Genomic DNA, 23,498 nt, shown 5'->3' on the forward strand with positions numbered 1-23,498 from the left:
GATGCTTTGAAACAGCATCTCTTCCACCCAGGCGGTTGCCATGGCAACAAACTCTCTTCCCCCCTCCATCCCTTCTTCCTGCGCAACCAATAGCAACAGAGCTATTAAAGGACATAAATGGGGAGGGGAGAGCCATGGACTCAGTCCAGAGCATCTTCCCTTCGTAGTGGTGGGTGGATCTGATGCCACTTGCAGCTGCCCCTCCCTTGGCAAGAGGTGGAGGAATCATGGGACTGTAGATGGAAGAGACCTCAAGGGTCATCCAGTCCAACCCCCTGCAAGGCAGGAATATTTCTGTCCAACATGGGGCTCCTACCCACGACCCTAAAATTGAGAGCAAGCACCCAAAGAGCTGCTGGATCAGGCCAATGGTCCATTTTGCATCCCAGCATCCTGTCTTCACAGTGGCCAACCACGATGGGAAAACAACAAGCAGGATTCGAACACAAGCGCAGCTCTGCTCTCCTCCAGTTTCCAGCAACTGGGATTCAGAAGAATCGCAAACAGAGCCACCCTGCCTAGCAGCCATCTGCCCCCCCCCCCATGAATTTGCCAAGTTGGTGGCTGTCAGTGCCTCCTGTGGCAGAGAGTTCCAGAGGTTGATACTGCGCTGCGGGAAGGACTTTCTTGTAAGCATCCTGAAAAAGGAATGCAGCAAGGCGGCAATTGATGGCTACTAACCTCCAAATGCCAGAAACCACAGGAGGGGACAGTTGGTATTTTATTCAGGACTGGCTTGTGGGCTTCCCTTTGGCGGCACCCGAGTGGCCACTGTCAGGACAGGATGCTGGACCAGGACCCCCCAATTTTGCCTGATACAGCTACATCCAGGCCCTTCTAGTGAAACCTCCAGGTCCAAAGGCAGTCTACCTCAATTCCCAGGTTCTGAGAGGCATTTGGCCCTAAAAATGTGCAAAAAGGCTTTTCCCCTAGGGACACCAGTCGCATCCCCCCGCTCTCCCGCCTCAAAAGCAAATGTTTTAATTGCAGCTTTTTACTCCTTGGGCTTGTCCTTTTTTATTATGGGTGCCTAACATTTTGATGAAATCCTTTTATTGTATATTTTATGTCCACAGGCTATGTCATGAAATTTATTGATACGCCAAGGTTGGATGGGCCCCCTTGGGCTCTCTGTAGGTTCGCAGGACCTGTCAATTCCAGAAAAGGACCCCCTGGGTCGACTCTGGGTCCGCAGACCACCTGTTGAGAACCGCTGCCCTAAATGAATAAATAAATCCAGCTGCTGTCTTTTGGGGCTTTTCCGAGCCGCTGATTAGCTGGCGCTCAGAGGGGTCCGCTGCCGAGAGGGACGTGAGCCCACCCTGCGAGGTCCACAAGAGGGTCACAGTCAGAGTTTGACTCGGGGGACACAAACCCACGCAGCGGAAGAAAGACACAGCGGCCAGAAAGAAGTCTAACACCTTTTATCTCTTTTAACCCTCAGGGTTTTGCTTTTTGCCAAGAGGTTCCAACACAGTGTTTTGTTTTCTTCACTTCTGCAATTCCAGGTGTGGATGGACACGGCAACTCGTGAGCGGGTCGCATGGCTTTGGAGTGTGTCAACAGCTACAAAGGTGAGGGTGAGAGTGAAGAGCATAGAAAAGGGCTCAGCCCCCCCCCCCCGAGTGGTGCCCTCCTAAGAGTTGGGGGGCCGGTCGGGTGCTGGCTGCTTCTTCCGACCCATGACCTTTCTGCTCTTCCCAATGGGCTTCCAACTAAGCAGAACAGAGATATCTATATATACATATATAGATATATATGTACGTATAAAGCACTAAAGGTGGTGAAAAACATTCTCAACTTACCCCGCTCCCCACAAAAAACACGTTTCATCTAAAGCAACCGTGGCCCCCAACCCAGGGTCTTGGGGGACCCTATAAAACTCCCATCAGTGCCCCAAAATATCCCCCCACCAGGGGCAGCAGGGTTGGTGAAGACCGTCCGAAACACACACCACACAGGACTCGAACACAGTGCCTGTCCTGGTTGGGGGGCAGGAGGACGGGAGGGGAAAAGGGGGTTTCCTTCTGCTACGCTGCGCCCCTTGACTCCCGCCTGCTGCTGTGCCCAGCCAGGAAGATGTAAAAGTGCTCCTATAAATTATGGGGGGGGGGGGGGAGAGGACAAAAAAACTTTCAATACATTAACTGTTTTGTATATGGTTGTTTTTTGTTTGCTTTTTTGTCTTTTTTATAGAAAAAATGCACATTTAAAGGGGGGTGGAGAACCCGCACCTTTTCCTTCCTTAAAAAAAAAAAAAGAAACATAAGTTTAGTGTCACATTTTGCAAGGGGAGAGGGGCACGTTCTGCCACCCCACCCTGGTGCTCCTTCAAACATTAAGGGAGTGAGAAAAAGGGAGGTGGTATTTTTAGGGGGGGGGGAGAAGGTTTTTTGGAAAGGGGTGTGCTTTGGCTGGATTTTACAGAGTAGTCTTTGTGGATTAAAGCATCCCGAGATGAACAAGACAGGCCTCGGGACGAAACGCAACACAACACACTGCTGGCTTTCAACATAAAGAGGTAGAAGAAATTGGGGGGGGGGGTGTTTTGAGGGGGGTAGGGGAAAGGGGATCTCCAAGAGAGAGAGAGAGAGAGAGAGATCAATTCCAGGGGGAATTTTGGCTCCGGACCCCTCAAGAGGAAGCATCAGCTATGGGCCCAACCAGATTTTAAAAGGGTAGGATGGAGAGTTGGCCCCAAGGAGGAGATGGGATATTTTTAAGGGAAGGGGGGCGCTGTTGCAGGGAGCAACCTCAGAAAGCCAAGCACCCCCCCCCCCAGTGGAAATAAACAGCTCCCTGCCAGGACCCCAAACTGGGGAATCGGAGCTGCCTCTTAAAATAAGCAGAGACACACACCGCCCCCAAAGACCCTGTTTCACTCTTTAAAAAAAAAAGTTTTTCTTTTTAAAAAGGGTCCTATAGGTAAATGGACCACCCTCCAGGCAGATTTTTGAGGAGGGGCCCCTGAACTCTGCCCCTTGTCAGAGCAGACCCGACCCTCCATCCCAGGAATGCCTGGCCATGGGCCTTTTGGGGTGGGGCTGCTGGCCAAACACCACAGCTCCCCAAATCCTAAATCTCTGCGCTTGACCAGGGTTAGCAGCTCGGGGGTGAAGGGGCGAAACATGCAAACAGACCAGACACAGAGCAGTGTGGGTAAGGTTTGCTGGGGGGCTTTGGAAGTGTCTTAGTGTGGGGTGGGGAATCTCTACCCCTGCCCCCCCAGTACCCACAGAGGTCCCTCTCGTCTCCCATTCCCCCCACAGACGTGCCCCAAGGGGGAGAGGGAGGCTTCAGAACTCCACTTTGCAGGCTGGGAAGGTCTCATCCTGCATGGCCACCATGCTGTTGCTGCCCAGGACGGTGACGCCCAGCGCCTGCTGCCGCTCCAGCGTCTCTGCGTACCACTCATGCATCACCAGGGAGTCAAAGGTGGGGATCAGGGTCACCTGGCAGGGAGGAGGAAGGAAGGAAGAGGGGTGAGCGTCCGCTGGCCACAGGAGTTTTGCCCTCCCTCTCGGCAAGGCGGCTTCAAACACTAAACCACCCTCCCAAGGCAACAATGCAGAAGTTGCCAACCATCGGCTTTTGCGTGCAAGCCTAAGGTTCTAGACCTCAACGTCGCTGGGAGGGAGCAGTGCTGGAAATCTGCCAGGCACCAGTGGAGAATGAAGCCAGATCAAGCTTCCAAGGGAAATATTACAGATCCTTCTCTCAAGGACATTTTGCTTTCCCTGTATTTATCTACCTGCTTAATTTATAGAGCTGCCCCATAGCAGAAGTGCTCTAGGAAGGCAGTGAGGGGTGAAAATATCAGAGTAGGAGCTGGGAGAACAGGGTTCAAATCCCACCTCACGTGTGACTCTGCAAAGATCTCTGGGCACCAGCTGGCGACCGACATCTCCGCCTGGCTGGCCCCTCTGGCTTTCTTAAGCAGGTTAGCAGAAAAGCTTATTTCTTGCATTTCTATCCCAAGGAGCCCATGGTTCACCCCCCTCGTCCGTTAATCTCTACAACGACCCTGTGAGGAAGGTGAACAGGCTGTGACTGACTCAAAGGTCAGTCGCAGCTTCATGATGGAGTGGGGATTCGAACCCTCATCTCCCACATCCTCGTCCGGACACTCTTAACCACCACAACACACTGCCTTCCTAGAGTCCTTCTGCTATGGGGCAGCTCTATAAATTAAGTCAGTAAATAAATATGGGTAAAGCAAAATTTCCCTTAGAGATGTGAAATATTTCCCTGATGCTTGAATTTATTTTATTCCGGGTTGTTTTATTTTATGATTCAATGTGTTGTAAACAGGGCTGGCCAATAAATTGACATAGGGACACGGGTGGCGCTGTGGGTTAAACCACAGAGCCTAGGACTTGCCAATCAGGTTGGCGGTTCGAATCCCCACAACGGGGTGAGCTCCTGTTGCTCGATCCCAGCTCCTGCCAACCTAGCAGTTCTAAAGCACATCAAAGTGCAAGTAGATAAATAGGTACCGCTCCGGCGGGAAGGTAAACGGCGTTTCCGTGCGCTGCTCTGGTTCGCCAGAAGCGGCTTAGTCATGCTGGCCACATGACCCGGAAGGTGTACACCGGCTCCCTCGGCCAATAAAGTGAGAGGAGCGCCACAACCCCAGAGTTGGCCACAACTGGACCTAATGGTCAGGGGTCCCTTTACCTTTACCTATATATTGACATATTGTCCAAAACTAGTTTCAAGTCCCTACTGTGTTATTGGTTTCATAATTTTTGACCTGTCAATATATTGTGAATCTTGTGTGCGTCTGCTATACAAAAATCACAATGTAGAAAAACCCGTGAAGCCAGCTCCATCCTTATTTCAGACATTGTGATCTATCAGTATATTGTGATGTTTAGCTGGTGATGTCTCCCGATGTTGAAAACCAGATTATCGCCCAGCCCTAGTTGTAAACCGCTTTTAGGTTTTTTCTTTAAAATATAAAGTGATACAGGAATGAAAAACGATATAACAATAATTTTCACTGATTTAAAAAAAAGGAGTGTGGTAGAAGCACCACCTCAGTTTCAGGTGCCATTTGGCAATTCGCTTATATTTCTGAGTTTCTAACCCTAATCCTGAGCTTTGCCCAGCAAGCAAAATTCACTGTGTATCCACCGCAGGAGAAAAACAAGGTTTGCCTTCCCTGGCACATAAAGAGAAGGCAGCCGCTCTCACCCTGGAGACCAAGAAGGGAGCAGGCAGTGCCTAGGTGCCTCCTGGCCCCCTGCTTGCCATGTTACCCATTCTCTAACCCTGCCACTGAATGCCGCCCTGGTTTCAGTGGGCACCAAACGAGTCCCGCTAGAGAGCATCCTTGGCATAGGAGGGCCTCGATCCCAGGGAGGTTCCTGGCCGGCAGCACAAGACCCCAGCGGGATCTCCAAGCCCCGAGATGGGCTATGGCAAGCAACCCACTGGCCCTGCCCACCCTGCCCACCTGGGTGTCATGCGCCCAGTGCTGCTTCCCGGCCAGGAGGGCGTCCAAGATCCTCCGCATGACGCCCTCCTTGATGTGGTCCTCGCCGCTGATGATGTAGCACTGCGACCGGACGTGGCGGAAGAAGTCCTCGTCCACCCACTGGGCACTCGCCGAGCCCGGGATGTAGGCCAGCTCCAGGTAGATGGGGGGCCGCACGGAACTGGGCCTGGCACCTGGGGGACGGGAGAAAAATGGGGAGCGTTGGCTGCAAGGTGGGCATGGAGGGGAGACGCCGGCTGGGATGCCCCCACCCTCCACTGGATGCAGCACAAACACAAAGGAACGGCTGCAAAATCAGAATTTAACCCAGCTATTTGCACACGGGAAAAATGACTTTTCTTCTCTGCTGCCCACGTGCATCACAACATGGAGCACATGCAGAAAGGGAGAGGGCTGCTCTGGGCTCCACGAGGTCCAAGGTGCTGCTAGGCACTTGCAGAGAACATTGAGATCGAGAACCACCCAAGAGACCAGGCAGCCTGATTGGCTCCTCACCTGAAGTACACAGATTCAAAACAATTTGGGTGGAGATAAAACCTGCCTCCCTGTTTATCTGGACAAGGCCTGATCCGGGCCCCCTCCTGGCACTGTGCTTGGGGCTGATGAGATCCATCCTTCCACCCCTTCCTCTTCTTACCTGCAGGGCATGCTCTGCCTGCCCCCAAGGACGGCCTGCTGCTTGCTGGCCGCTGTCCAAGGGATGCTCGGTGGTCCCCACTGGCACGGGAGGCAGCCGACTCACTTCGGCTCAGAGCGGGCGCCCGGGCTCTCTCCCCAACGCTGGCCGAGGAAGGCTTGATGCGGCTGCTGTTGTGGGCTGCGCCTCTGGGGGCTGAGTCTGCTTTGGGCGGAGCGGAGCCCACCCGGGTCGCCGGCCTCTTGCCCTTGGCCGCCCCTTCTCGGTCAGGGTCCACCATACAGATGCCCGGCTGAGCGGGGAGCGGGAGGGGGTCCTTCAGGGCGGCCGGAAGAGGGTCGCGAGCCCGCGCCAGGCTCTCAGGGTCGTCATCCGAGTCCAGCCCGCCATCCGCCGTGATGGAAGGGCACTCTTCCGTGGCAGGCGGGATGTCAGAGTCCGAGAGGGTGGGCAGCGACTCGCTGAGTGACGTGGGTGGGGTCTCGTCGGCCAGGGGGCAGGGCTTGCGGCTCCGCGGGCCCTTTCGCTGGCCCACCAGCGGCTTGGTCAGCTCCTGGGAGAAGTCACTGCTGTTCGACATGTCCCGGGGGCTGAAGTTGGCTGAGGGCGAGCGCTCCGACTTGGGGTGCTCAAACTCGCATGGGGACACCAGGCAGAGGTCCACATCATGGGGCGAGTCAGAGCGGCGGGCACGCCGTGCCAGGGAGTGGCCGTCCAAGCGCTGGGCGTGATGCGGGTGGCAGGGCCGGACGGGCAAGGATAGGCCGCCTTTGCCCACGTCCGGCTCTGGGGTGAGCCCCCCCGGGCGGGCGTTCTCTGCTTCCTCCTGGAACTCGCTGACCGGTGGCAAGACCTGCTCGAAGGACATAGAGAGGGACTCATCCACCTCGGTGGAGTGCGGCGAGCCCACTTCGGCCGGCAGTGAGGGCGTGGTGATGGTGGGCGAGACGTCCGGGAGGTCATCGCGGAAGAGGCCGGGTGACAGGCATCCTGACGGCTTCTCCTGCGAGGAGCTGGAGTTGTCCCGCGAAACACGGAGCCCGGTGGCAGAGCCGTCCGGGCGCCAGGAGTTGGTCAGGGCCACCGGCTCCTCGGCCATGACGACGTCCTCGACGGGGGACTGGTGGAAAGGAGTGTGCCTGGCACTGGCTGGGCCTGAGCTGGCCGGAGACATCATTTCCAGGGTCTTCTCTTCGGAGCTGCCGCAAGCCTCCTCGCCCTCGGGGTGGAGCCCTGCCTGCGTGCCCGTGGGGGTCTGCTCAAAGTTGATGCTCCACTCACTCTTGGGGGTCTTAGCCAGTGGCGATGGGGGGCCTGCACCCCTCAGCGGAGAGCTGGCCTCCAGGTGCCGGAAGGGCTGGGGGCTCTCAGGGTCTCCCCCCGTGCACAGGCCGTTCTGGGCCGCCAGCACCCCGTTCCCAGGACACTCCAGCGGCGATGGCTCCAGCTCGCTCTCCGCTGTAGTGATGCCCTCGTCTGTCGACTCAGCCCCCAGGACCTCTGGCCGAGAGTCCTCCCTCGCCCCATTCTCCGTTGACGACTTGGACCCGTCCGAGAGGCCACCTGCTGCCCCCTTGGCGCCGCTGGGCATCTTGAGAGGAGCCTCTTTCAAAGGCTGGGCTTTCGGCTTCTCCGCCTCCTTCTTGAGGCTGGGGAGGGTCTTCTTGAAGCTGCCCATCTTGGTGGGGGGCCTCTTGGCTTCCGTGCTGGCTGACCTCCTCAGCTCCCGACTCGGCTGCCTCACTGCTGCCTTCTCCTCCGCCTTCGCCTCCTTCTTGGCCGCCGTCTCCCTCCTGGGGGGATCCACCTTCGCCTCCCGTTTGGGCACCTTTCCCGGGGGGGCAGCGTCATTCTTTGGCAAGAGTTTTTTGGTGTCCTTCTTGGCCATCGGCTTCTCCTTCAGCTGCTTGGGCCTCACAGCAGAAGACGGCTCCACCTTGGTACGAGTCTCCTTGGCCTGCTCCTCCTCCAGGCTGCCCTTTGAGGTCTCGCTGGGCGCCATGGCGCGCTCTCTGGTGCCGGCCGCCTTTGCCTCCCTCCTTTCCTTGGGCTCTGGGAGGCTCAGCCTGGAGCCGGACTTGAGGCTCTCCTGGCTGGTGGTCCTCTTCTGCTGGCTTTGTGGGGTGCTGCCCGAGGAGGACCCTGACTCCAGGTCCTTCTGGGTGACCACCGGATGTTTGAGGAACTCCAAGTGCCGGACCTTCTCCAGCCCCTCCAGGATCTTGCTCTGGGGCGTGCAGCCGGGGAACAAGACCCGGACGATCTTCTCTGTGGGGCTGACGGGGTGCCAGACCAGGAGGGCACAGATGGAGGTCACGCAGTGCAGGGGCAGCTCCAGCCCCTGGGGGCAGCCGTTGCCGCACCAGTGCTGCATCAGGACCTCCAGCTCCTTGCTGCCTTTCACCGGGTTCAGGATGTACATATCTAAGCGCCCAACGCCCATCTTCTGGAAGAGGACAGTGGGCTCCACCTTGGGGCCGCCGTCCCTGCAGAGTGGGCTGGGCTGGATGCCCAGCTTGTCCAGGTAGTGGAGCGCCAAGCTGGCCTCGTCGCAGCTCTTCAGGACGCCCGAGTCACCCGCAATGGTCTTCAGCTTCTCGGAGGCGTTGAGGAAGACGACGCCCAGTTCTGGGGAGATGAGGTTCTTCACCGAGTCCTCGTTTGGCGAACCCTGCGAGGAGGGATCCTCTTCCATCTCGGCCAGCTTCCTCTGCAGCAGGCTGTTGACGCCGGGTAGGCTGTCAGTGCCCACGTGCGTCACCAGGATGGAGTCGATGCGGTCGAGGTGGCACACCAGCTTCCAGAAGGACGAGCGGGGGTTGGAGCCGCCATTGACCAGGATGTTGAAGCCGTTGACGGCAAAGAAGGCCGAGTCGCCCCTGCCGCCAGGGAAGATATAGCAGCAGGGGCGGGACAGCTTCAGGAAGCCGACGGTGCTGGGTGGCTCCAGGAGGTCAAAGGGCGACGGGGGGTCCAGCGACTCCGAGAGGTACTCCAGGAACTCCTGCAGGCCCTCCATCTCGGGCAGCACAGGGCCTGGGTTGAAGCGAAGGTCAATGAAGTCCAACAGGTTGTGCTGACCCAGCCGGGAAGCTTTCCATTCCCCAAAGTCTGGGCAAATGACCGTCAGGCTGGTCCTGGCAGATGGGTCTGCAGAGCTGAGCAACTCCCCAACCTGGCGAAAGAGAGAGAGAGAGAGAGAGAGAGGTGTCAGTGCACTATGAACCATATACTGTAGTGACCACATAACACTGGTACTAAAGGATCTTCACTCGCTCCCAATACGCTTCTGAGAACAATTCAGTGTTGGTGCTTCCGCCCTGTATACCTGAAGGAGTGTCTCCATCCCAAATGTCCACCCTGGACACAGAGGTCCAGCTCTGAGGGTTTTTTTGGGGTTCCCTCATTGCAGTTATGTGAAGCAACAGGGAGCCACCTCCCATCAAACGTCAGCTGAACAACCATGAAACTTTTTGAAGACATCTGAAGGCAGCCCTGTATAGGAAGGTTTTTAATGTTTTACCATATTTTTACTATTCTGCTGGGAGCTGCCCAGAGTGGCTGTGGAAACCCAGCCAGATGGACATGGTGGTATAACAACAACAACAACAACAACAGCAACAACAACAACGACTATTAACATCACAACTTAATGATGACTGGGTTGCCCCAGCCACTCTAGGTGGCTTCCAGCATACACAAAGGCATAAGAAAACATTAAAAGTAGAAACTTCAGAAGTCTTCTAAAGGTTGTATAGTTACAGTACTTCTAACGAAAAAGGAAGTAAAACGAGGCCCAGAGCATCCTTCTTCCTCTCTGGTCTTCCGCTGTCTGGCCAGAGTAACAGCCTCCACACCAACCGCTACCCAGTTTGGAAGGATTCATTTAGGGGAGGGTCTTTGCCAGCCCTTTCCCGCTTTTGCCACCCCGGCCCATTCAGCATCACCGGCTAACTCCTCCCTGCTGCTCCAGGCTGCTGCTGGGGAGACGTACCTCTTTGTCGGCGAAGATCTGGATGAAGTCTCGCAAGGAGAACGTGCCCGTCTGCAGGACCAGCTCCCCCGTCTCCTCGATGCAGGGCCCAGCAAAGATCAGCAGCTTGTGGCGCGAAGGGTCCGTGACCAGGTTGCAGAGCTGCAGGGTGAGAGAGACAGTCAGGCCTCGGAGGGAAGGCCCTCAGATTTCCAGCCTCTTGGGGCTTATTTCCAGCCAACCCTCTGTCAACAGAACCACAGAATTGTAGAGTTGGAAGGGACCCTGAGAGTCATCCAGCCCAACCCCCTGCAGTGCCGGAAAAGACTCTAGAGCCTTGTTGGGTCTTCCTATTTCCAGGCCCTGGGAACAGTCCACGGACTCTCCAGTGCCATGCAAAGCTGGCGTGGGTGTACCATGCAGCCCCAAGGCCCGTTTCAGAAGCAGGATGTTACCCATTCACGTTCTCTGGAGTTGGGCTCTCCAATTCACCCAAAGGGGGCCCACCGTCCTCTTCGTGCAATGGCCAAATACCCTCTTAAGAACCCAGGGATCCAGATAGACTGCCTCTGGACCTGGAGGTTCCACAAAAGCCTGGCTGCTGGATCAGGTCAAAGGGGCCCCATCGAGCCCGGCATCCTGTTCTCACAGTGGTCAAGGGGAAGAAAGCGTAGGCAGGACCCAAGCCCAAGAGCCCTCTGCCCTCAAGCTGCATCTTCCGGCAACTCGCCTCATTGCAGATGGACTTGTCGGAAGGGTTCAGCAGCACCAGCGTCTCCAGGAGTTCTCCGCGATGGTGCAGAGCCCGCTGACCTGGGGAGGGAAAACGAGGCGACAGAGTTGAAAGGGAGGCTCCGGGGCAGAAGGACCACAGTGTCATGGCGCTGGAAGGGACCCCCAAGGGCCATCTAGCCCAACCTCCTGCAAGGCATCACAGATTCACACAGCGGCATGATGATAGAGACAGCCTGGCTCTCAATGCTGTTCCAAATGAACCCTAGCAATACAATTTGCAGTTGGGTTCTTATTTAGCATATTGGGCGAGCCAACATGACAGCGATGTGGGAATGAGGATCGGAGTGATCATTCTGTGATATTAGGGCAGTGGGCAAAGCTGCACTGTAACGTTTGAATCTGTGTGTGTGCATAATGGGATATATATAATCATATATATAGATATGGTTTGCCTTTACGTTGTAGGGGGTTGGAAGGGTCCCGAGGGTCATCTAGCCCAACCCTCTGCAATGCAGGAATCTCAGTTTTCGCACCCAGGACAGATATCTTGAAGGAGAATACACCACATCTCTAAGGAGGGGTCCATCCCGCTACTTAACGGTCCTCACCCTCAGAAAGTTCTCCCTGGTGTTTAAAGGCAAAGAAAGCAGCGGTTCTGGAGGGGAGGGCTGCCCACTGCAAGGCTCCATCCGCCCAGAAGGTGGCAGTGCAGCACTGCCAGATTCCAGCAAGGCCGGCTGCTGGATTCTCTCCCTTCCTCCTCCCAATCCTGTGAGATCTCTGGCCAAGAGGCTTCAAGAAACCCAAAGGCACCTGAAGAGGGTTTGTCTGATCAGGAGTCTCACCAGCCGTCGATCCCACAAAGGTTACAGCACAACTATTAAGAGGAGTTTAAAATGGCCCTGGGGCCATTTTAAGGCTGCTTGAGGCGAGCAATCAATTTGTGGGGTTGCAGTGGCTGGAACCGCAGATGGGGCTTGTGCACCAGGGAAGGGAGTCCATCTCAGAGAAGCAAAACTCTGATCCTAAATCTCTGCTACCTTGCCGGGTATCTTCAGGAGAAGATAAGGCTCTGGAGCAAACCCTACACAAATCCGGAATGGAGTCCCAAAGACGGCTGGGATGGCACCTTGTACGTCTCCTTTCGGCAGCTCCTGCAGCCAAGCTGGTGCCCAATGTCTTGCTCTGCCTTCCTTTGGAAACCATCAGCTGGGCCGAGATGGGGGTCTTGTCTGGACCCCCAAACACATGGGCCAGGCTTGTGCCTCAGAAAGGTCCCTTCAGTGCTGCTCATGCAGCTGCTAGACTTCACCCCCAGAGACACACTCCATGGTCTCTCGAGACAGACCGACGACAACCAAGTGGCTGCAACTCAGACGCCTGCCTGCAGCGTCTCAAAGTGTGGAACTGGAACCCTGAGATTTCTGGCGATCACGCCAGCTGGGAGCTCCGAAAACATTAAACTGTCCCTGCTGCGAAGGAGGGGAAGGGTCCCATCAGGGTGCTGGGCGCTCGGCCGAGAAGCTGCTGGCTCCCTTTTGATGGACAAAATACCAGGGGCAGCCAAAGGAGCAGGCCCTGGAGGTGATGCTGGGCAACTTGAGGGGCCTCCACACCCAGGCAGAGATTTTTTCTTTAAAATATGAAGTGACATAAAAATGAAATGAAAAATAATGGTAAACATTCTGTGGTGGCAACAGTTTAAGGTGCCATTTGGCGATCACCTTATATATCTGACTTTCAGACTCTGATACCTGAGCCTTGCCCTGCGAGCAAGGGCCACTGTGTTTCCAGTGCAGGAGAAAAACAAGGTTTGCCTTCCCCTTGCACAAAAGGAGAAAGGAGGCGGACGCTCTTGCCCTGGGGACCAAGAAGGGAGCAGGTGCTTCCCAGCGGCTCCTGCAGCCTCCCTGGCCCAGCATTCCACCGTTAGTTCAACATCGGGCGGAGTGGGTGGGCAGAGTCATCTGAGGACACGGCCGGCTCATTCCTGGAGGGGGGAGATGCCCACGGGGACCGGATGAGCCTGCTGTCGACACGCTTGCCTGCCCAAGAGCAGGGAGGGCATTGGCAGGTGGGGAGGCCCTAGTCCACATTGTCAGAGGGATGGCGCCTCTGCTACCTCCTTACCTTTCACAATATCTGAGAAGGTGGCTGAGTGGCGGGAAACAAAGAGCTTCAGCTGCTGGTCAAGGTTGCAGGCAGTCAAGTCGATGTCCCAAGAACGGATCCCTGGAGGAGAGAGGGAGGGAGAGAAACAGTGGTGCTAAGCAGACTGCCAAGCATGGGAGGGCCACTGCGGCTGGAGCCCTTGGCCCCCAAGAGCCAGGGAAGGTGGCCGCCAATGTGCTCCCTCTGGCTGGTCCCTCCAGAATTATGAGCAGGAGAACTTGTTTACTGCATTTATCTCCCACCATTTTGCCCAAGGACTCCATGGTTCACTCCCCCCTCTGTTAATTCCTACAACGGCCCTCTGAGGTAGGTGAAGAGGCCATGACTGACTCCAAGGTCACCCAGTGAGCTTCATGACGGAGTGGGGATTCGAACCCTGATCTCCCAGGTCCTCATCCGACACTCTAACCACTACACCCACTGGCTCCCTAGAGCACTTCTGCTATGGGGCAGCTCTATAAATTATGTTGGTAAATAAATATGGAGAAAGCCAAATGTCACTTAGAGAAGGACCTGAAATACTCTCCTTGATGCTTGAATTTGTTTTATTCTGGATTGTTTTATTTGATGGTCTAATATGTTGTCAACCACTTTGAGATTATTTCTTTAAAATATAAAGCCATACAGAAATTAAATGAACAACATGAATAATAATTCCCATTGCAAAAAAAAGGTGCTCAGGCGTTCCATTGTGGCGACTGCAACTGAGGTTTAACGTACCATTTGGAAATTAGCTTATGTATCTTGAGGTTCTATCACTGCTCCTTCCCCTGATTTTTACTCCTCTGCTGCTTTTCGGGTGCCTTGGTTCCCACCTCCTGGGATCTATTCCCAGCCACCAGAGAACTACTCTTGCTGCTCCATGATAATAAACAACAACAACAACAACAACAACGTGGTAGCTCGGGTTATGTTACCTTCAGGTAACGTAATTTTGAGTTACAAATGCGGCAAACCCAGAAGTCTATACTTCCAGGTTTCGCCACGCACACATGCACAGAAGTAGCGTCTCCGGATATGGACTTTTCAGGGTTAGTATGGACCCTGAGGACGAATCAAGTTCGTATCTGGAGGGTTCACTGTAATAATTTATTATTTATACCCCCCCCCCCAAACTGGCAGGGTTTCCCCAGCCACTCTGGACAGCTTCCAACAAAAGATTAAAATACAATAATACCATATCCCCCATGTGTTTAGCTGCTGGCTGGAGCTGACAGCTCCCCCTTCCCTCACAGGGCAAACATCCCAGCAGCTTTCTCCCTGTATGGCACAGACATCACATCAGCTCAGTTTTGCAAGAGACAGCCGTAACGGCAAAGAGGATCTCTCTCTCCAAAGCGCCTAAGACAGCAAGGCAAGATGAGAAGATCAAGGACCGGCCACAAGAAACCACAAGTTCATTCAGCCCACAGAACAAGGAGGCGAGTTTTGCTTTGCTTGCACTGAGGCCCCAAAATGCCTCTTATGCCTCCCCCCCCCCATGACCCGCTAGCTTACATAAGACCAGCGCAGGTAGTGTCAGCTGAGATGCAAGACTGCAGCTCTCAGAAACTGGCCTGTCGCGGCACGTGGGTGTTTGCGCGTCTTCACTGCGGCTGCATGCTGCTTGCCGCCTGAGCAGAGCCCAGCGCCACCAGCATGGGATTCCTGAGGGCGCAGGCAGCAACAGAGCGAGATCCCAAATGGGGGTGGGGGGAACCAGAAATGCCGCTGCTGCTGTTTGAAGGAGGCTGGGAAAGACTGAGAATGAGGAGCCCACACACAAAGGGGGCTGTGGGATTCCCCAGCGAGGCAGCACAGGAGGTAGTGATTTAAGACTCCGGATAAGTGACAGTGGGAAACTGGGATCATTTCATCAAGCTCCCCATGGCAGAGTGTTTTCTGAACACTGAAGTAGTTACGGAGCGTGGTAGCAAAGAGCCCTGCTAAATAACTTGGAAAAGCGGTGCCTCAGTCTTGTTGAATTAAACTAAAAACGAAGTTAACTGAGTTTTGAATAACTGTGCAATTGTTACTGTATAATTTTATTGGGGTACGCACAATCTTCCTCAGTGGTTTGGAAACCGCTACTCTGAATAATGCTTTTTATGGGGTAGGGGAGGTGGCCGAGGGGAGAATCTTGTAGACCCAAAGGGTTTTGGAACCAGTGTTCAAAATTCCCCAGGTGCCAGGCACGTTGTGCTATTAGCGCAGGTCCAATTGGGACCCCGTGGAGATCACTGGGCGCCAGACTGACAAATGACATCTCCAGCTTTCTTCAGCAGCTCAGCAGAAGAGCTTCTTCACGGCGATGATCTCCCACCTTTTTCTCCCAGAAGTCCATGGTTCACCCCACTCCTCTCTTAATCCCTACAATGACCCTGCGAGGAAGGCAAAGAGGCTGCAACAGACTCCAAGGCCGCCCAGTGAGTTTCCTGATGGAGTGGGGATTCAACTCTGATTGCTCTCACCACTACACCACCCTGCCTTCCTAGAGTCCTCCTGCTGTGGGGCAGCTCTATGAATTAAGTTGGTAAATAAATATGGGGGAGCCAAATGTCACTTAGAGGAGGACGTGAAATATTCTCCTTGATGCTTGAATTTGTTTTATTCTGGATTGTTTTATTTGATGTCTTAACCGCTTTAAGGTTTTTTCTTTAAAATATAAAGTGCTATAGAAATGATAATGATGAAGTTAATAAACCCTATGAGGGGAATGGCACCTAGACATTGTGGTGACATAGGTTTAAGGTATATTGGCAATTAAGTTAAATATCTGAGTTTCTAACACTGTTGGAAACCACTGATATAAAGACTTACACAAGCAGCAATCATGAATAATAGTAATAATAATAATAATAATAATTTATTTAAGACCCGCCCATCTGGCTGGGTTTCCCAAGCCACTCTGGGAGGCTTCCAGCAAAATATTAAAATACAATAATTCATCAAATATGAAATATGATGGCCAGCAGCAGGAAAAGCGCCCACCAAACTTAGAATCATAGAATGGTAGAGTTGGAAGGGACCCTGGGGGTCATCTAGCACAACCTCCGGCAATGCAGGACTTGCAATTAAAGAATCCCTGCCTGGGGATTCCATGTCCAGCTTCTCCGAGAGATGCTCTTACAATGCGGGGGGGGGGGTCCCCTCTTATGCAAGCTGACTTCAGAGGGCAAAGACAAGTCTTGCAAGCTTATTGCAGAGGGTTACGTGGCAACGAGACAGGGTACGTGTTCCTCCAACACCAGCTTCCGCCTGGAGACGGCATCAGCGAGTCAGAAAGCCACCAGCTCAGAGAATTATTAGCAAATACTCCTTTGACCAGCCAGTATTTAAATTAAGCAACTGTTCAGGAAAAAGAGGTTTCCGCCAACTCTCAAAGGTCCCCAATTATCTGCAGCAAGAGGAGCGGCTCAAGTTCCCAGGAAATGTCCCAGTTTCTCAACCTCCTGGAGGTCAGCCTGCAGCTGCTGCAAGAGCAGCCAGAAGAGAGAGCTCTGCTGGCAGATGGGAAGGGAAGGAACCAGCACAGCCTCCGCCTTCACAAAGCAGGAGAGAGCGGAGACCCACTGGTCTGATTTTTACCCCCCTTCCTTCCAGGTTAGCCTTTTGGCATGCAAGTCTGGCTTTAGCAGAGGCACATCCAGAGTTTGCAGAGCATGGTGCTGATGACACCAAGGTTGCAGGTTTGATCCCTGGCGCATGGGGCAGCTGCATATTCCTGCCTTGCAGGGTTTTCCGCTAGATGAGCCTCAGGGTCCCTTCCAACTCTACAGTTCTATGATTCTACTACAAATACGATTTGAAAACTGCAAGAGCACTGGAGGCATACCAGTTGCTGGAAGCCACAGGAGGGGAGAGTGCTCTTGTGCTCGGATCCTGCTTATGGGTTTGCAGGAGGAGGCGTCGGGCTGACCTCTGTTGAGGAGAGGATGCTGGATTGAAGGGCCCCCTTTGGCCTGATCCAGCAGGCCCTTCTTGCGTTCTTAAGACAGACCCAGCCTCTGCCACAAGCACTGTCCCAGGAGGCTGCTGCCTTTAGCCCCTATGGTCAAGGAGCCTCCCACTTCAAAGCACCTCCAACCCATCAGAGGGGGGGGTCTGAGTTGCAGGTGGGTGCCCTCTCCCCCATTTCTGCTGAAACCATCACAATGTTTCTGCCCCGTCTCCATTATCGGGTTTCACATGGGTGCTGCTTACAGAGGCTCATCTGGATCAAAGCTGCAGTTTTTTTGCAGCTCTGAGCTCTTAAAATGGAGAGTGAGACAAAGGATGACCACTCCTATCCCTAACAGCGAAGAGGATGAGGAGGAGAACAAGGAAAAGAAGAAGAGTCTGAGGCTCTCTTGAAGCCTCCCCCTTCCGCTTCCACGCCAACCGGGACTCTTTTCCTTTTTCAGAAAGGGGAAGGGGGAAAAGCACCAGTGATCTCAGAGGTCAGCTGCAGCTGCTTCCTGTTTGGTGTCCGGTCAGAGGAAGCCTGGCAATGCAGCGGAGAAGGCCAAGGTGGCCCCTGCAGGGTTTTTTCAAAGAGAGGCCGCATTCCCTGAGGAACATCTGCCAGCGGCCACATGCTGGTGGTGGACATAGCTGAACCAACTATGGGGGTGGGGTGCACCCTTTTATCTCTTTCTGCCCCCTTTCCTGAAGGACATTGAGAGTTGCCTTATACTGGGATGCTTTAGTTGCAATCCCTGCATTGAAGGGGGTTGAGCTAGATGACCCTTGGGAACACTTCCAACTCTTCAGTTCTAGGTTCGTGCAGCTCAGTGCAGTCTGCTCTGACTGGCAGCAGCTCTGCAGGCTTCGAAATGAGACCAAAGGGAGTCCTAGGGCCTAGGCTCTCTATCCAACAAAAAGCAGGGCTTGAGTATGGGAATAGGGGTGCTCCATCATTAACAGACCAGGCTGGAGGAGGCACAAAGCTGGCCCCATAGGTGCTGGAACAGCTAGAAAGTGGCATGTCACAAAGGTTTAAATAAAATCTTCTTTCTTTAAAATGCTGATTTGTAAAACAACGATCCACTCCAGGTAAAAGAAATGGGGGCAGGCCCACAAATTTTCCACAGAACAAAGGAATCTACTTCCCCAGCTCTGATTCCCTCCTACCCTGCTGACCTAGAGCAACAATTTTTTATTTAAAAAATAAATAAATTTGTATACCGCTCTTCATCCGCAGACCTCAGGGCAGTTTGCCACATAAAAATATTGCCACAGGAAAAGCACAAAACCCATTGTTGTTATCCTTGTTCATTGAACACACACAGTTGCGAAGAGTGACTCCAAATACAAATGTCCACTTTGGGCACCTTTTCCCTGTAGCTGCTTTGGAGTACAATTCCCATCAGCGTCCAGGCTCATGGAGAGCAGTGTGGTGTAGTGGTTAGGGTGTCAGACCTGAGAGACTGGGGTTTGAATCCCCAAAGCCACCTCAAAGCCCACTGGGTGACCTTCAGCCAGCCACTCCCTCTCACTGGCCTTCCGGCCTTCCTCCCCGCCTCCTCGAGTGACGCATCCTGACACAGCAGCTCAGTGGTGCTTCCAAGCAGCCCCTCAGGCGACCCAGAGTGCCTCATCCCTTCCAGGAACGTCTCCTGAGTCAGCCGCGCAACCGGCTAGATGCCCAAATGGCCCTCAGCCAGAGTCCCGGAGGAGTCAGCTGCCCGGAAAGGCCCCTGGAGCCAGCCCAGAATTGCCTCCGGCTCCTGCTCTGTGCAAAGAGGAGAGAAGGGGACGGGGTGCCTGCTTCTTTTGCCCATTTAAGGCTCCAGCCAAATCAGCCTGAACCTGCACAGAATGAGGAAGCCTCTGGATCGGGGCCAGCAGGAGAGGAGGAAGAGCCAGAAGGCAGGCCTGGGCATCCAGCCAACACCAGGATTCAAGAGCCTCTGCTTTCCTTTAGGAGAAGAAAACAAGGTTCTAGACCTCATGGCTGCAGAGAATCTTGAAGTGGCTGCATTTGCTATTGCATGAGGCAAAGAAACTACACAACATCAGAGTCAGCCTGCAGCAGAATGGAAGTCCCTGGGAACCCCAAGTGGGGATAGTTGCTGTGGCTCTCAGGTCCTGCTTCCCAAGCGGAGTCTCAGATTGGCCACTGGGAGGACATGAGGTTGGCAGCGTTAAAAATCGCCCAGGCATCAGGTGTGCTTTGCAACTGGCGAGGGTCCAATGGTGACCACATGGAGATCTCTGGGCACCAGGTTGGAGACTCACATCTCCATCTGGCTAGTCCCTCCAGCTTCCTTAAGCAGGTCAGCAGAAGAGCTCATTTACTGCATTTATATCCCACTTTGGAAAAAAGAGTCCATGGTTCACCCTCTCCTCAGTTAATCCCTACAATGACCCTGTGAGGTAGGCTCGGAAGCTGTGACCGACTCAAAGGAACCCGTGAGCTTCATGATAGAGTGGGAATTTGAACCCTGATCTCCCAGGTCCTAGTCTGAAATTCTCAACACCACGCCCCACTGCCTTCCTAGAGCACTTCTGCTATGGGGCAGCTATATAAATTAAGCAGGTAAAAAAATATGAAGAAAGCAGAATGTCACCTAGGGAAGGATCTGAAATATTTTCCTTGAAGCTTGAATTTGTTTTGTTGTGGATCGTTTTATTTGATGGTCTAATGTGTTGTCAACCACTTTGAGATTATGTCTTTAAAATATATAACTATACAGAAATTAAATGAATAACAAGAATAATAATCCCCATCGCAAAAAAGGCGCTTAGGCATTCCATTGTGGCGACTGCAACTGAGGTTTAAGGTGCCATTTGGCAATTAACATATATCTAAGTTTCTCACACTGCACTCTGGTCCTGCTTCCCATGGGGGGGTTTCTGGTTGTCCACTGGGGGGACAGGAGGCTGTCTGCATGGGCTCCCTTTGGTCTGACCCTGCTGCACCCAGGTTCTTCTTACATTCACATAGCTCTGAATTCAGAAAGACAGCCTTCACCAACACATTCTTCAGAGCAGAATTGAGCCGGGCACAACCCTGGCAAATGGAACGTTTCTCTCCCTGGCCAGAGCTTCTCGGGGACCCAATCCCTGCGTGCGACCCGATGTGGAGCCCCTGAGGCAAGCAGCGCCTTTCGCCCCGGTAGCCAGCTGTATCCCTGACAGGTGTGCTTGTCTCCCACCTCACAATGCACCTTGCGGAAGAGGCTGGGCCACACCCTTGAACAAAACGCAGGCCCTGCAGGTATGGCGAGGCAGAGCAGGAGCAATTAAGAGCAATTAGCTCTCAGAGGGCAATTAGGAGGAGAAGGGATTCTGCCAGGATCCTTCAAATGGCACTTGCCTCGCTGCCTGGGTTTCACTTGCCAACTGGAACTCTGCCCCCCTGAACCCCAAGGCACAGCGACGCAGCCTCCATTGCAAAGACTCAAGTGACTCCAGTGACAAGGGCATGACACTTCTTCACCTGGAACCCTCCAGCTGGGGGTGGGGGCTGACGGTCTTTTGGGGCAAAGGGGCCACATTCTGAATTTTTAGCTACTTACAAGGGCGGCGCTGGTCCCAGAACCACTGCAGCCTCACACAACAGAGAGTGTGCAGTCGCAGTGAAGCTTTCCTCATCACTGGGTCATTGGTAGGAGGAATGGTGCCTAGATCCTCTGTGGCACCGTAATCTAGGTTTAAGGTGCTGTATGCTCCAGAGCAGAGGAAGAAGGCCAAACAGAGACGGGGAAGGCTCGCTCTGCCTTCTGGGCCAGGGGGTGGCCCGGAGGTCTCGTGCTTTTGAAGGGGGTGCCGCACACCCGGAACACCGATTTTAGAGCCATGTTCTCGTCCGTCCTCACTCTGCCACCTTCCCCACAGCTCACCACCCATTCCTGAACAGGCCTGACTCCCCACAAGAGCCCTCCCCAGACCAAGCCACCCCACATGCTTCAGGTTCCTCTCCCCATTTCGCCCCCCGCTCCTTTGCTCTCTTCCCGGCTCCCTCAACCAAGCCACCAATCAGCCCTGCTCCCTTTGCAAACACACACAGCTTCTTAGCCCCCAAAGTGCTATTTCTTAGGAGCCAAATATACACTCCTTTTTTAAAAAAAAGAGAAGACTGACAAAAGCTGCTCTCTCTCTCTCTGGGTTTTAACGCTCCTACAAAGCCCTCTGAGGTATTTAAATCCAAGCACAACTCATGCTCAAACATCTGTATGTTCTCCTTGCTGCATGGAATGCGCCCTGAATGGAGAGTGCTCAAATCAAAGGCTTTCAAAATGGAAGAAGCATCAACAGGGAGCAACGTAACATTCACATGTGGCTGCGCACTCGCATCTTATTTTTACTTGGAAGCAAGCTCCGCCAATCCCGAAGGGACCTACTCTCAAGCGTGAAAAGAGGACAACCTTATTTTTTTACATGGGCAATATGGAAGAAGGCTCTTGAAAAACCAACAAGATGATACGGAAATTGTGCTAAGCCTGGATGGACAATTGCCTTCCTACATGAAATTACAGTGGTACCTTGGGTTACATACACTTCAGGTTACATACACTTCAGGTTACAGACTCCGCTAACCCAGAAATAGTACCTCGGGTTAAGAACTTTGCTTCAGGATGAGAACAGAAATCGTGCTCTGGCAGCGCGGTGGCAGCAGGAGGCCCCATTAGCTAAAGTGGTGCTTCAGGTTAACAACAGTTTCAGGTTAAGAAGAGACCTCCAGAAGGAATTAAGTACTTAACCTGAGGTACCACTGTATTTTAATTTTAAAACTAAAACACACACAACTTGCCAGTCTAGCGTAGCAAATCCCACATTCTGACAGCATATGATGAGTATACAATTAATTTCATTTTTGATTGCTGCAAGCCTCTTGCTTGGGAAAACTTTGCTACCTAACGTGAATTGGGGAGGAGGAGGTTGTTTTGTAAGCAAATAAAAATCCATCTCAAACAGAGAGAAAGAGGGAGAGCTTATGCACAAGACATAATAAAAATCTGAATAGAACGGCCTTCCGCTGCTCTTCTGTTTTATGTTTTCATCTTATCTTGCTTGTAGACTTCTGCATTAGGTTTATAAAGGCAGAGCTCAGTAGCAGAGAGACTGCCTTGGAAGCAGGAGGCCCCACATTCAAGCCCCAGCGGCATCTGCAGGAATGGATGAGAAAGATCCCTGTCTGAATCCCTGGAGATCCAATGCTGCCAGTCAGTGCAGGTAATACTAATTTATGTGGACTAAGGGTATGACTCCATAGAAATCAGCTCCCCATCTTCCTATATCTAGCCCTTTCTCCCTCCAAGCAGTGCAAGGTCATGGGTATAGTTCTCGCCCTGCCCCTTTCATCCACCCAACAACCCTGTGAGGCAGGCCAAGGTCATCGTTTCAGGCTGAACAGATATTTGAACTGTGGTCTCCACGTCCTGGTGCAGCACTCTTTACCACTCTGAAGTTACCACAGAGCTCTTGCTACATTCCTGTGAGCCAGCAACGTTAGAAACTCAGATATATAAACTAACCTCCAAAGGGCACCTAAAACAGAGGTTGTGGTTGCCGCAAGAGAATGTCTAGGCACCATCTTTTTGCAATGGCAAAAATGGAAGATCAGGGTTCAAATCCCCACTCCATCCTGAAGCTCCCTGCGGGACCCTGGGTCGGTCTCAGCCTCTTCACCTACCTTGAGGGTTGCTGTAGGGATTAATGGAGGAGGGGGTGAACCATGCACTCCTTGCAGAAAAAGGTGGGAGACCAATGCAGTAGATAAGTTTTTCTGCTGACCTGCTTAAGAAAGCTGAAGCTGCCAGTCAGATTAAGATGCCAGGATACAAATTCAATAAATACTTAACAAAACACGAAGTTGCATCCAACATATAAGTCCTACTCAAATGGGCCAAGTCAGTCGCCTCCCTTCTTCCCGGCGGGCCTCCTCTTTTTCCTCCTTCTCCCTGTATGGCTAACTTTAGATATACAACCCTTAATGTCAAAACGTTTCCAATGAGCGAGTGTCCGTGTTATGCTGAGAGGAGCGAGAATCACACTGGTATTATGATGATCCAATATTGCTTTGCTTCCTGTATATGCATGTACTTCCCGAGACAGAAAATGCATTTGTAGAATACTGTACCTATATACGTAGACCCACATATCATAGAATCATAGAGTTGGAAGAGACCACACACACACTTGGCGGAAGACAAAACAAACGTACAAACACACACAAATAAATACAAATCCTGCTAAACACACAAGTTCGGATACGTAGCAGGAGGGAGACCCAGTTATCCGATGGAAAAAGGCGGTCCACATCTCCCCCCCCTCCCGGCCCCTCCCCCGCTCCCCCCTCACCGTCTCGCACGGCCCTCAGGACCGCCGCGCGGAGCCCGCCTCGTCCGCCGCCCGCGCCGAAGACGACCACGAGGGAGAAGCGGGCCTCGGCGGGGGCCGCCAGGGGGGCTCCCCCTCCTCCTCCTCCTCCCGCAACGGCCGCTGCTCCCGCCGCCGCCATCTTGTGAGGCGCCCCTCGGAGGCGCCCGCTGGCCCCGCCCACCGACGCCCCACCC

The 23,498-nt window shown here is 53.4% G+C and overlaps 1 protein-coding gene across 1 annotated transcript; it reads right to left on the reverse strand.

The window, feature by feature from the left end:
- Positions 1-1,409: 1,409 nt before the first annotated feature.
- MAP1S (microtubule associated protein 1S) lies at positions 1,410-23,465 on the reverse strand. Its single transcript, XM_080988586.1, has 7 exons — positions 23,284-23,465; positions 12,976-13,077; positions 10,841-10,923; positions 10,132-10,272; positions 6,138-9,312; positions 5,459-5,673; positions 1,410-3,452 (listed from the first exon to the last, which is right to left on the reverse strand). Exons 1-7 carry the CDS (start codon positions 23,441-23,443, stop codon positions 3,297-3,299), a joined length of 4,032 nt encoding a protein of 1,343 aa, XP_080844712.1. The 5' UTR covers positions 23,444-23,465; the 3' UTR covers positions 1,410-3,296.
- Positions 23,466-23,498: the final 33 nt, after the last annotated feature.

This window comes from Podarcis pityusensis, assembly GCF_964106645.2.
Source record: "Podarcis pityusensis genome assembly, chromosome: 18".
Taxonomy (NCBI): domain Eukaryota; kingdom Metazoa; phylum Chordata; class Lepidosauria; order Squamata; family Lacertidae; genus Podarcis; species Podarcis pityusensis.